The sequence below is a fragment of the Bacillus rossius genome, chromosome 8, assembly GCF_032445375.1.
Source record: "Bacillus rossius redtenbacheri isolate Brsri chromosome 8, Brsri_v3, whole genome shotgun sequence".
NCBI lineage: Eukaryota > Metazoa > Arthropoda > Insecta > Phasmatodea > Bacillidae > Bacillus > Bacillus rossius.
The window spans coordinates 48,348,782-48,363,103 of NC_086336.1; the positions used below are offsets into that span (position 1 = coordinate 48,348,782).

The window sequence follows — 14,322 nt, forward strand, 5'->3', positions numbered from 1 at the left end:
ATCTACGACACACACTTGGAAACCGGGAAATTTTTGATTGCACAATCTCGGTGCATCAAGGCTACGCCAACAGCAAAACCGTGAGGCCAATCTTCAGCTTCACTTTGCGGGAAGGCAGGTAACCCTCCATACAAGACGTGTCGGCTGCACCAAACGATAGCGCGTTTTCACATTCAAGCCAATTCCATATACTTACGAAGTTCTTAATAAAAAATGTTATTAGCGCGTTTAGTTCGCTAGCTGCACTAATCGGATGTGTCTCGTCAAGAATAAGGATAGGAAGTTGCCAGATTTTACCATATGACCATGTGGCAGACATGAGAAATGACACAAAACCACCGTTAGTGTGTCTATGACCTAACACCTATGATTTTCTATTACATAACTGATAATATCCCTTTTTACCTCCCTTATGCATACTATTCCATAATTATATGTAGTCTGTCACTCTCCTGTCCATAAACTATCTATGTGCAAAAAATCATGATGCGTGAAAGGACAAACAGACAAACAGATAAACACACTTTCGCATTTATAATATAGTAGGGATGTTACGGGTAATGCTAGGGTTTAAGTTAAACTAGGTTCGCTCGGGTTGACTTAGCATTATCCAAGTTTGTTGGGTAGTGTCTGAATAATCATTAAAATTACATTTGAATTCGGCGTTTACCAGAGTACACCTAGGTCTACCTAACGCTGACTGGTTAATGTTATAAAAACCAAATTATTGATAACTTTAGTTTGATTTAACGACCGAAAAAACATCGATACAGTAACTATAAATATATATTTACAGATGAGAAAATTCGTAATGAAACGTAATCAAAATTATAAGTATGACAGTTCACTTTCACTTTTTTTTATAACAACAAAATTGTTATTTATCTGAGCAAGATAAACTGCCGTGACAGTTCGAATTGCAAAATTTTCCTGCAGGGGGATGTCGACGTCTACGCATTTTGTGTCACGTGCTCAAAAATCACGCTTCATTTAAGCTGGATAATTCTAAGTTAACGCAGGTAAACCTAAGTTTACTTATTCTAGCATTCACGTAACACACACACACACAAAACTTACATACTACTGATACTAACACAATGACACATGGACATACAGTAGTAGCCGTAGGCGACGTCGCTTTTTACACAGTAATATAAAATGTCTTAACTGTTATTTTGAAGAGAAAAAAAAATCAATAACTTTGGCATGGGGGGGGGGGGGGACAATACATCTCTCTATTCCACCCCCACCCCCCTTTTACGGCAGCCAAATATTGCTAATTAAAGCAAATAACTTGCTATGTAAAATTCTAAAAATGTGAATTTAGGATAATGATTAGGTAGGTACCTACTTAAATGTTATACAGAAATTCGAATGTTTCTCATGGTGTGAACAATTCAACACAAAAAAAATAATAGCTTTATTACAGAGGTTACCGACACCTTTTAAGTCATGAGGTTCTGTATTTTATATTATATTATATATATAAAGTATTAAATGAAATTCATGTTCGTTGCTAATTATATATAAGTTTGAAAAATTACATCCCTTTATCCGAAACTGCCTGTTGGAATAAAAACGTTTGTCTTTATTATTTCAACAAAGTAAATTCGCAGTAAAGGATATGACGTACCTACTTCAAAAAAAAAGTGATAAATATGAGCTGTCTAACTTTAGCATGTTTGCATTAGATGGGTTGGTTATGTTAGCAACAACACAAGGTCACTCTTGGAATAGACAAGCATGAAGACATGCATAATACCATTTCAATCACTACATAAAGAGATAAAGGATGACCCAGAAAGCAGACACTGAACTACTTAGATAAAGACTCATTTCTGATAAAATGAGCCATGCTAGTGTTCATTCGATAGTGTTTTTTTTTTCCCCATTAACCGTGTCCGGTACAGGGGCTTACGGCGACGGGACGTCCAGGGTTAACATAGTATGGCTCCGAATCAACTTATTGCTGAACTAACTAACTAACTTAACGTAACCAACTGTTCAAATTGAAATATCACAATGTCGTTTAAAATAATCATAAAATAGAACGAGATGAACTCAAGAACTTTTAAATTATTTTTTTTTCCAGGATTGCATCCACTCCAGAAGATCGCCCAGAACTCTGGCCGCACCTACGGAAATACGAGGTCCAATCAGTGGCGTAGCCAGGATTTGTGTATGGGGGGTGTTAAGTAGAATGCCCCCCCCCCCCCCGCCCCGTATTAAAGCGGGGGGTCCGGGGGTCCTCCCCCGGGAAAATTTGGATTTTAAGGTGTAAAATAGTGCTTTAGCAGTTTTCTGTACTTAAATTTAAATATTGTAATGGTAAGATTTTTTTATTAATTTTAATATGAAATTTGTTTGAGTGATGAATAAGAAATTAATTAAAGATTTGGTGCTAAAGGGGAGGGGGGGGGTTGAACCCCTAACCCACCCCCCTCTTGGCTACGACCCTGGGTCCAATTACCTCCGGTCTCCGGGCAGTGGAAGTTGGGGTCCAGCCCCTTGGAGCACATCTTGGTGATCTTCTCGACCTGGCCGTTGGTGACGTAGTCCAGCAGGCGACGCAGGTTGGTGCGCGTGTGCAGCGCCTTCAGCTGCTTCTCGTCCAGGTTCAGCATCTTGTACACCCTCCGCTTGTACTTGAGCTGCGGGCAGAGGAGCAGGGCGGTGCGGCGATCAGGAGACGGCGTGCCGTTACCGCAGGGCCGGGGGCAAGCGGGGCATACGCCCCGGGCGCAAAGCTGTGGGGGCCGCCGAAATCGCTTGCATTGTAATTCCTACTACAACCGGTAACTGGTAAAAAAGTTTTTTTTTTAACTTGCACGCCAGGAATATGTCTAATCTGATTTACAATGTAACGTCTCAACATATATTTAATGCAAAAGTCTAGTGATTATACGGACTACTTTATGGACAGAGTGAGTTCCATACATGGAAGGTACAGTAGCACAGACACTGTCACGTGTAGGTATGGAAAATGCTTAAATAGCACCATTTTTTCCGTGGGAGGTCCCCCGGACCCCCCCCCCCCCCCTTTATTGGTGTGGTATGTGCAAAAAAAGAGGGGAGGGGGGGCCCGCATGAATCCATTCATGCCCCGGGTGCCAGAGACTCTAGTTGCGGCCCTGCGCGTTACGTAGTTTAACCTCGCGCCGTCGCCACATTGTTCCGCCCAAAAACATTGCGAGAAATGGCGCTTCAGCAAGTCTGGAGCTGTTTGGTTAAGCGTGGATTTTGAATCCCCGTCGTTAAAAACTCGGTTACTTCCGTAATACAGTCATTCAAAACTGTTTCCACGATGGAAACACTCCACCTCAGCCAATGTTTTGGGCGTCGAACCAACATGGCGCAGACTATCAGGTGGGGGGGAAAAAATGGCTCCACCTGGCTGCCATTAAAATCGTGAGTATGTGACCACCCCATGCGGAACACTCAAGTCAGCTAACTAGCGCTCAATTAATTATTTAGCCCTTACTAACCACCTTACCATAAAAAAAAGGTTCATGTCCGTCATGCGCGTTGGAAGTGAAACTTCACACTTCAATAATCCACTTTAACGATGAAACAAAATATTCAATAGCTCAAGAGAACGATTGAACTACGCCAAGTAAGTATATAAACACGGAGGTTCATACTGTTAAGAGGGCGCTAGCGACGAGGCTGGCGAGTCAGCCCGCGCGCCTGCCTGTAGTTGGGGTGCGATGCGGGTGGCAGCCGTTCCTCCATTACCGCTACGCGCCTAACCCGATTAGCAGCTGCGCCTCGCTACCTCCCTTCCCTCTGCGTCTCTAGAGTGTTCGGCATGTTCCCAGAGCCTCGTCAGGGTGACGTTGCGTAACTAGGACGCCATTGTTCTCGGAGCTTCGGGTCGGGGGGTTCTGATGGCGCAAAACTTCGAAGGGCTACGGGAACTTTCCCAGATCGGGACCTGACAAATATTTCAGACGGAGACCGAAATTAGGCGAGCTGGGTGGGAGTGAGATAGGGTGGTAGCGACACTGGCGGATCCTCGGAGCGAACTGTGAGGGCAGTGAAGTGAAGAGGGCAAGTGACCCCTTGGTGTGCGCGCGTGTGCGGGGACTGTGGTGGGTGCGTCCATGATGTAAAGAAGGGGAGGTGAAACCGTGCGCAGGTTTTCCCCCTCCACGCGCTCCCTTGCTACGTCACCTTGGTTGTAGCCAGCGCTCTTCTTCCAGGCGCTTCCCATCCATTTCATCTGCGTCTCGTGCGAACGTAATTTTATGTATTTGAAATGCCAAATTGTGCAGTGTTCGGATGTCACAATCATTTCAAAAAGACTCGAGATTCTGGCATAAAATATTTTTCTTTTCCAAAAAATGAAGATCTTTGCAATAAGTAAGACCTAATCACCTTTTTGAAGTGATGAAACAGCAGAAAAATATTGCTTCGTTGATTTTATTAGTAATATAAACCCCGCGTTTGGATGCTAATACATTTATTTAAACTGTATGTTCTAAATGAATGCTATACAATGTACATAGCAAAGTATTTTTACGCTTCGTGGTCACTCTTACTATTCAAACGATTGTAAATGAACTGTCTGTGCGTGGTATTCCCGTAAGCGCGCTGCGTGTAGACCGGGCGGTGCGACCAAGGTGACGTAGTGCGCAGTGGAGGACGCGTTTGGGCGGCCGGACGGTTTCACCTCCTCTTCTTTACATCATGCCCCCGACTGCGCCCGTGAACGACAGTGACGTCGCTGCTGACGGACTCCACTGACCTCCAGGTAGCCGACGGGACCGTTGAACGGGTAGTCCCTGAGCCGCCTCTCCTCGTCCAGGAACTTGCCCGCCTTGCCGTTCACCGGAGGGCAGAAGAGGCCGTAGTTGAAGCTCTCCTTCAGCTCCTGCAACACGGCGGAGGGAAACACGGCGTCACAGGCCGAGCCGAGCCGACGATACGACATGTCACGTCACGTCACGTCACGGAGCATTTCGGCGCGAGATGTCGGTGTTGTGATGCGAGGAGAGATCGAGGAACACAGACCACGCGAGAAGCGACCCGATGATGATATATGACAGTCCGAACACCTTGTCGTACACTTCAATTCACCTAACCCAAAAATTAGGTCTAGTTTTTTTTTTTCGTACCCTGCTTTTCAAAAAAAAAAATCCTGTATCCGCCACTGGTTGAGGGCGAAGCAAAATTTACCAGCAGGCTGACAACAAACACACACACACACACACACCTTACTCCCGCCGACGTGACGGTCGCCAGCATCCATTTTGGGGATCCACCACGTTGGATTCTCTTTACGTCCGCTAGAGTATGCTAATGTCGATCGCAATCTTCCTTCACTAGTTAACCGCTAGAGAGCACTAGTGTCAAACCATCAGAACGTCAGCCACAATAGCATCCGTCATTTTGCCGACCATCTTGGCCACGATATTAAGATTATTTTGAGATTAGAAAAAAATAATTACATATTACTATCTAATCATTTTATCGATTAGGGTTTTGATTGATCCCCCGGCCAATGTGTGTGTGTGTGTGTGTGTGTGTGTGTGTATATATATATATATATATATATATATCCTCGCTTAATTTACTTTGAAACAGCAGGCTTTTGTATTGTGAGTATTACTAGTCAACTGGATACTTAGCACATTATGCCATACAAAGAACTTAGCATTTGATCAAATATGAACTAAGCGCAACCATATATGCATGTATTATTGTATTAAAAAATATATATGACTAACAATGTGTCAACATACAACTCAAGTATTAAAATATTTGAAATTTTCATGGAATATTTAAATAAAATAATAAATACCACCAAAAAAACTATCCTAGCCAATCTAGATTTTTAATCTAGTTTCGTAATAAATTGCCTTTTCTCGCGTTAAAAAAGTTTCAAATTTAAAGTTGATACTGAACTATACAAGTACATATTATTTGGTTAAGTGTTTCAGTAACAACGCTCATTTTGAATACTGCCTACATCAGCGATTACACCAAATTTTACATCATTCTGAGAATTTTTTTTTTTCACCCGTGAAATGACAACCAGATTGTTACCTTACGAAATACAATTTACCATGCACCTTGTTTTGCTCCCTTCGTCCCAAGGGTTTCCAAACGTTTTTAAGGACCACCACACACGATCAGTCTTACAGTTGCTTTTCCTGTTCTATGTATCGTTTCATCGTAGGAACTTTGGATTTGCAATTGCAGTTGCACTTTTAGTTATAAAAGGGAAAGAAAAAAATAGCAAACTAACCAAAGAAAGTAAACAAAGGTGTCTGCCAAGACACTCAGCTGATGGACTGGTTGTTTGGACTGGTAGTTCGGACTGGCGAGACGCTGTTCCCACACACGGCAGTTAGACCTGAGGGTCTCGAGCCCACATTCCGATTTGATGGAGAGCCATCAGTTCATCAGTCCATCCGTTATGACAGATCACTCCACCGTCCTAATTCCCACACGACCGTTCCGACTGCTAAGTTCCGACTGATCACTCCACCGTCCTAATTCACACACGACCGTTCCGACTGATAAGTTCCGACTGATCACTCCACCGTCCTAATTCACACACGACCGTTCCGACCGCTAAGTTCCGACTGATCACTCCACCGTCCTAATTCACACACGACCGTTCCGACCGCTAAGTTCCGACTGATCACTCCACCGTCCTAATTCACACACGACTGTTACGACTGCTAAGTTCGGACTGATCACTCCACCGTCCTAATTCACACACAACCGTTCCGACCGCTAAGTTCCGACTGATCACTCCACCGTCCTAATTCACACACGACTGTTACGACTGCTAAGTTCGGACTGATCACTCCACCGTCCTAATTCACACACGACCGTTCCGACCGCTAAGTTCCGACTGATCACTCCACCGTCCTAATTCACACACGACCGTTCCGACCGCTAAGTTCCGACTGATCACTCCACCGTCCTAATTCCCACACGACCGTTCCGACTGCTAAGTTCCGACTGATCACTCCACCGTCCTAATTCACACACGACCGTTCCGACCGCAAAGTTCCGACTGATCACTCCACCGTCCTAATTCACACACGACTGTTACGACTGCTAAGTTCGGACTGATCACTCCACCGTCCTAATTCACACACGACCGTTCCGACCGCTAAGTTCCGACTGATCACTCCACCGTCCTAATTCACACACGACTGTTCCGACCGCTAAGTTCCGACTGATCACTCCACCGTCCTAATTCACACACGACTGTTCCGACCGCTAAGTTCCGACTGATCACTCCACCGTCCTAATTCACACACGACCGTTCCGACCGCTAAGTTCCGACTGATCACTCCACCGTCCTAATTCACACACGACTGTTCCGACCGCTAAGTTCCGACTGATCACTCCACCGTCCTAATTCACACACGACTGTTCCGACCGCTAAGTTCCGACTGATCACTCCACCGTCCTAATTCACACACGACTGTTCCGACCGCTAAGTTCCGACTGATCACTCCACCGTCCTAATTCACACACGACTGTTCCGACCGCTAAGTTCCGACTGATCACTCCACCGTCCTAATTCACACACGACCGTTCCGACCGCTAAGTTCCGACTGATCACTCCACCGTCCTAATTCACACACGACTGTTCCGACCGCTAAGTTCCGACTGATCACTCCACCGTCCTAATTCACACACGACCGTTCCGACCGCAAAGTTCCGACTGATCACTCCACCGTCCTAATTCACACACGACCGTTCCGACTGCTAAGTTCCGACTGATCACTCCACCGTCCTAATTCACACACGACTGTTCCGACCGCTAAGTTCCGACTGATCACTCCACCGTCCTAATTCACACACGACTGTTACGACTGCTAAGTTCGGACTGATCACTCCACCGTCCTAATTCACACACGACCGTTCCGACCGCTAAGTTCCGACTGATCACTCCACCGTCCTAATTCACACACGACAGTTCCGACCGCTAAGTTCCGACTGATCACTCCACCGTCCTAATTCACACACGACTGTTACGACTGCTAAGTTCGGACTGATCACTCCACCGTCCTAATTCACACACGACCGTTCCGACCGCTAAGTTCCGACTGATCACTCCACCGTCCTAATTCACACACGACTGTTCCGACCGCTAAGTTCCGACTGATCACTCCACCGTCCTAATTCCCACACGACCGTTCCGACTGCTAAGTTCCGACTGATCACTCCACCGTCCTAATTCACACACGACCGTTCCGACCGCAAAGTTCCGACTGATCACTCCACCGTCCTAATTCACACACGACTGTTACGACTGCTAAGTTCGGACTGATCACTCCACCGTCCTAATTCACACACGACCGTTCCGACCGCTAAGTTCCGACTGATCACTCCACCGTCCTAATTCACACACGACTGTTCCGACTGATCACTCCACCGTCCTAATTCACACACGACTGTTCCGACCGCTAAGTTCCGACTGATCACTCCACCGTCCTAATTCACACACGACCGTTCCGACCGCAAAGTTCCGACTGATCACTCCACCGTCCTAATTCACACACGACTGTTACGACTGCTAAGTTCCGACTGATCACTCCACCGTCCTAATTCACACACGACCGTTCCGACCGCAAAGTTCGGACTGATCACTCCACCGTCCTAATTCACACACGACTGTTACGACTGCTAAGTTCGGACTGATCACTCCACCGTCCTAATTCACACACGACCATTCCGACCGCTAAGTTCCGACTGATCACTCCACCGTCCTAATTCACACACGACTGTTACAACTGCTAAGTTCGGACTGACCACTCCACCGTCCTAATTCACACACGACCGTTCCGACCGCTAAGTTCCGACTGATCACTCCACCGTCCTAATTCACACACGACTGTTACAACTGCTAAGTTCCGACTGATCACTCCACCGTCCTAATTCACACACGACTGTTCCGACCGCTAAGTTCCGACTGATCACTCCACCGTCCTAATTCACAAACGACCGTTCCGACCGCTAAGTTCCGACTGATCACTCCACCGTCCTCATTCACACACGACTGTTACAACTGCTAAGTTCGGACTGATCACTCCACCGTCCTAATTCACACACGACCGTTGCGACCGCTAAGTTCCGACTGATCACTCCACCGTCCTAATTCACACACGACCGTTCCGACCGCTAAGTTCCGACTGATCACTCCACCGTCCTAATTCACACACGACCGTTCCGACCGCTAAGTTCCGACTGATCACTCCACCGTCCTAATTCACACACGACTGTTACGACTGCTAAGTTCGGACTGATCACTCCACCGTCCTAATTCACACACGACCGTTCCGACCGCTAAGTTCCGACTGATCACTCCACCGTCCTAATTCACACACGACTGTTACGACCGCTAAGTTCCGACTGATCACTCCACCGTCCTAATTCACAAACGACCGTTCCGACCACTAAGTTCCGACTGATCACTCCACCGTCCTAATTCACACACGACTGTTACGACTGCTAAGTTCGGACTGATCACTCCACCGTCCTAATTCACACACGACCGTTCCGACCGCTAAGTTCCGACTGATCACTCCACCGTCCTAATTCACACACGACCGTTCCGACCGCTAAGTTCCGACTGATCACTCCACCGTCCTCATTCACACACGACCGTTCCGACCGCTAAGTTCCGACTGATCACTCCACCGTCCTAATTCACACACGACTGTTACGACTGCTAAGTTCGGACTGATCACTCCACCGTCCTAATTCACACACGACTGTTACGACTGCTAAGTTCGGACTGATCACTCCACCGTCCTAATTCACACACGACTGTTACGACTGCTAAGTTCGGACTGATCACTCCACCATCCTAATTCACACACGACCGTTCCGACTGCTAAGTTCCGACTGATCACTCCACCGTCCTCATTCACACACGACCGTTCCGACCGCTAAGTTCCGACTGATCACTCCACCGTCCTAATTCACACACGACTGTTACAACTGCTAAGTTCGGACTGATCACTCCACCGTCCTAATTCACACACGACTGTTACGACTGCTAAGTTCGGACTGATCACTCCACCGTCCTATATCACACACGACTGTTCCGACCGCTAAGTTCCGACTGATCACTCCACCGTCCTAATTCACACACGACTGTTACGACTGCTAAGTTCGGACTGATCACTCCACCGTCCTAATTCACACACGACCGTTGCGACCGCTAAGTTCCGACTGATCACTCCACCGTCCTAATTCACACACGACCGTTCCGACCGCTAAGTTCGGACTGATCACTCCACCGTCCTAATTCACACACGACTGTTACGACTGCTAAGTTCGGACTGATCACTCCACCGTCCTAATTCACACACGACTGTTACGACTGCTAAGTTCGGACTGATCACTCCACCGTCCTAATTCACACACGACCGTTCCGACCGCTAAGTTCCGACTGATCACTCCACCGTCCTAATTCACACACGACTGTTACGACTGCTAAGTTCGGACTGATCACTCCACCGTCCTAATTCACACACGACCGTTCCGACCGCTAAGTTCCGACTGATCACTCCACCGTCCTAATTCACACACGACTGTTACGACTGCTAAGTTCGGACTGATCACTCCACCGTCCTAATTCACACACGACTGTTACGACTGCTAAGTTCCGACTGATCACTCCACCGTCCTAATTCACACACGACCGTTCCGACCGCTAAGTTCCGACTGATCACTCCACCGTCCTAATTCACACACGACCGTTCCGACCGCTAAGTTCCGACTGATCACTCCACGGTCCTAATTCACACACGACTGTTACGACCGCTAAGTTCCGACTGATCACTCCACCGTCCTAATTCACACACGACTGTTACGACTGCTAAGTTCGGACTGATCGTGTGAGGGGGGCCTTTAGACCAGCGACTCCCTTAATCTACAGAGTATTTCCGGCCGCACTCACAAGACGAAACCAACGAGGTTCGTCCCAAAAATAGTTAAAAATTTATAGCACAAACCAACTAATTCAAATGTCTAAATTGAATTTTTAACCTTTTATAACAATTGAATATGTAATTTAAATTAAACTAAAGCAATTTTTATTAGTTATAGTGTTCTAGAAATAAATAATTTCTGCTAGTAGAAATTAAGAGGTAAAGAAATGAACATATATAACGTGTCTCATCCTTAGGTTGCAGTGTACAATTTAATTGACATTTATTGTCTTTTTCCAATGCACGATATCTGCTATTAGCACTGTCCTTGTTTCAGTGTGCTCTGTTGCCAGATAGAATTAAAAAAAAAAAGCACAAAAGTTTTAGACAAAACTTTATATTATGATTAATGTTTTTTAATGTACTCAAAATATTTTTTTTTTTTAAATGAAAATTTGTGATGAGAGTTTTGGAAATATATTTTCTTGTATTTCATCAAAAGCATCATCTCATAGCATTCAATTCTCGGTTCAAAGAAAACGTAACAGACACATTCCCTCCAGGCTTAGTTTTTTTAACATATGTTTATATCGTTTTGATAAATGTTTCGTCCATCTGACCATAGTACATAATTAATGGATTTTTTATAGTGACTGACTACTACAAATTGTTTCTCCTGTGAAATAATAAATCATAATGAATACAACTGTAATAATTATGGATGGCCCAATCAAATCCTCAAATGCTCAAATACCAGCAAACCATTGGTACTCAAAGTATTCGATATTCGGTGGAGATTCGAAGAACAATATTACGGGAAATAAACACTAAAAAATTTAACACTGATAAACTCTGAAGTTTAATAAGTCAGCTGATTTCTTCGTGCCTATCCTGTTAAAATTACTCAAGATAGTGTCATTTTAACACGTAATCATATAAATAAAATTTCTTATGTATTGATTATGTAAACTTATTTTTGTAAAACATTTAAAGGTTTGAATGTTTCAACCCCATGGTTAATATTTTTCATTTCTTGCACATTATTTTATTTTTGACCCTTGAGATCTATATTAAGATTCGAGGGGTGCATTCGATATACTCTTTAGGATTTGAATTTGAGAATCGATTGGAGAAAATTGGAGTTGACCAATCACTAGTAACAATACATACCATCAAAAGCCACTATTTTATGGTCACAGAAACATCAAGAAATAGTAAAATTATCGATGGTATATAAAATAATAATTTTAATTTCAACAAGCTAGGTAGTGTAAATCTTGCAACAGTGGACGCTATTTGCTCTGGAATGCAATCCAAAGCGTGAGACGAGGTATAGAAACAGTAAGCTTAATACAAAATACCGTCAGTCAATAAAGCGGCTATCGATTGTGCGATAAGAAAACCGTGGTACCTTTGCGACGCGCAGCGGCGCCCATTTTGGCAACCCCTACTTCAACCAGTACATTTCAAAATCCAGTATTTCAGTGGCCTGATTCCATATCAATAATACTCGTAAAGAAAAACGTAAACACTGTAGTAGCTTAAGAAAAAGCCTGACAATGTCATTACTAATGTTCATGCAAATAATATTCTAAATGATGCACTAACATTCAGAAATATATCTCACCTACAGCATGTATCATAAAAAAGTTTCAGTTTATTAAGAGAAAAAAAAGGTAACTAATAAAAAGTGTGTATTTAATTCACCCCCGCAAGTTACTAGCACCATAAGATTATATAATATATAGCTTAACTGTCGTAATACAATCACTATTTGCATTCTTGCATGCATACCTGCATGCAAATTCCCAGACAATATTGTAATTTCACAGAACATCCATCAACAAAGATTCCTAAAAAGACATCAACACCTGAACAGTCGTGTACTAGTTGTTTAACATGCTCTATTCTTTAGGTACTAATTAAAAACGAATAAAAATTTGGAAAAACTGTAATCACAAAAAAAAAATGTTTAAAACACCAACTCACGAGGAGTATGTTAATTCAGGATTATAAATGGTTACGTATAAGTTAACTTTTTTTTTAAATTTCTGTACATTTAATGCAGCTGTTCCTTGTATTAAACCCTGTGTGCGTGACTAAAAGAACTTTAATAGCTTATAGGAGTGCTGAAATCAATATGTGACAAACCAATAACCTTTTGATAAAATATGTTACATACTGAACATAGTCATGTTCTGAATGACATAACCGATGTACTCCCAATAACCAATTCCGCTATTTAAATTGTCACCAACGCTGATCTACATAAATTTTTATATTTTCCTCGCAGGAGATGCAATATTTTGTACTGAATATTTTCAGTACAAAGATATAATTTATTTGTTAACTAATGAGGTAAAATAACATTATGTTACGTCCCCAAAACTTGACCACGAAGACATTTTTCAAACTTACACATTAAAGAATGATTCAATATCTAAGTACAAAATGCCTTGTATCCTTACAGCAAGTAATTTTTCATATCTAAGTTTCATAAATTGGTTGAACAATTCGTAAGTTTTCAGAGTGCCGGTGTAGACTACCACAATACACATGCACGCCATGACAATGTTTGGTAACGCCGTAAGCCAATATTGAGGGGAAAAAATCCAAACGTAGCACAATACATAAGAAGTTTAGGTTCATCTCAGATTGTCAACAATTAGCCACCAACTTACAGTGCGCTGTGATGATTTTGTGTACTTTTCGAATTAAGAGTTTTTGCAGTAGATTAACACATGTCGGAGGCAGTACTGCCAACTTCCAGGCCCACCCATCAGTAATTATCATCATTACCATAATCATCTATACCTACCTTTATCCTATCTATATCTTTATATTTGCAAAAATAAAACCAACAATAACTTAAAGTACCTCATACATATTCAGACCCACAAGCTATTTTAAATTAAATTATTCAAGTTGAAAACCAGTCATATAGGATAAAAAATAATTATATTCAAAGGCAACCAATGCAGAAATAATAATAAATATTCACAAATATATATAACCATTATAAAGTGCTTAGCGTACATGATCGTCCAACTTTACAAGATATTTTTTTTTTCATAAGATAATGACGGACATGAGGATCACTTGTTGACGGACCATCATGAGTCCAGCTTAGGTTTAAAAATAACTAACTGATGAAGTATGATTTCCCACTTCAAAGACTTCTGTAACAGCCACGCGTTTCCGTGGTGCAGAAAAAAAAATTAATTACGTATTTTTATTTTTTTACTGACTAGCGGCAATGTGACGAGAGCGGAGTTTTCCACAAAAAGATGGCGTGCGGCCTCTAGTATAGAAGACATGAGTCGACGGGACGTGCCCTAGAAGAAGAAAAAAAGTGGGGGGGGGGGGGGGTTGCATCCTTCCTTACGCAACCCGACACGAAAAGGGCTTCGAGTGG

The 14,322-nt window shown here is 43.5% G+C and overlaps 1 protein-coding gene across 7 annotated transcripts in view; it reads right to left on the reverse strand.

The window, feature by feature from the left end:
• LOC134534884 (SH3 and multiple ankyrin repeat domains protein 1) overlaps positions 1-14,322 on the reverse strand; it is a 476,867-nt gene that overhangs the window by 37,573 nt on the left and 424,972 nt on the right. For all 7 annotated transcript variants that reach the window (XM_063373548.1, XM_063373550.1, XM_063373547.1 and 4 more), the window contains 2 exons: positions 4,748-4,873; positions 2,471-2,651 (listed from right to left, as the gene is read on the reverse strand). In XM_063373548.1, the coding sequence (XP_063229618.1) occupies positions 2,471-2,651; positions 4,748-4,873 (307 nt within the window). The remainder of the gene's footprint in view (positions 1-2,470; positions 2,652-4,747; positions 4,874-14,322) is intronic.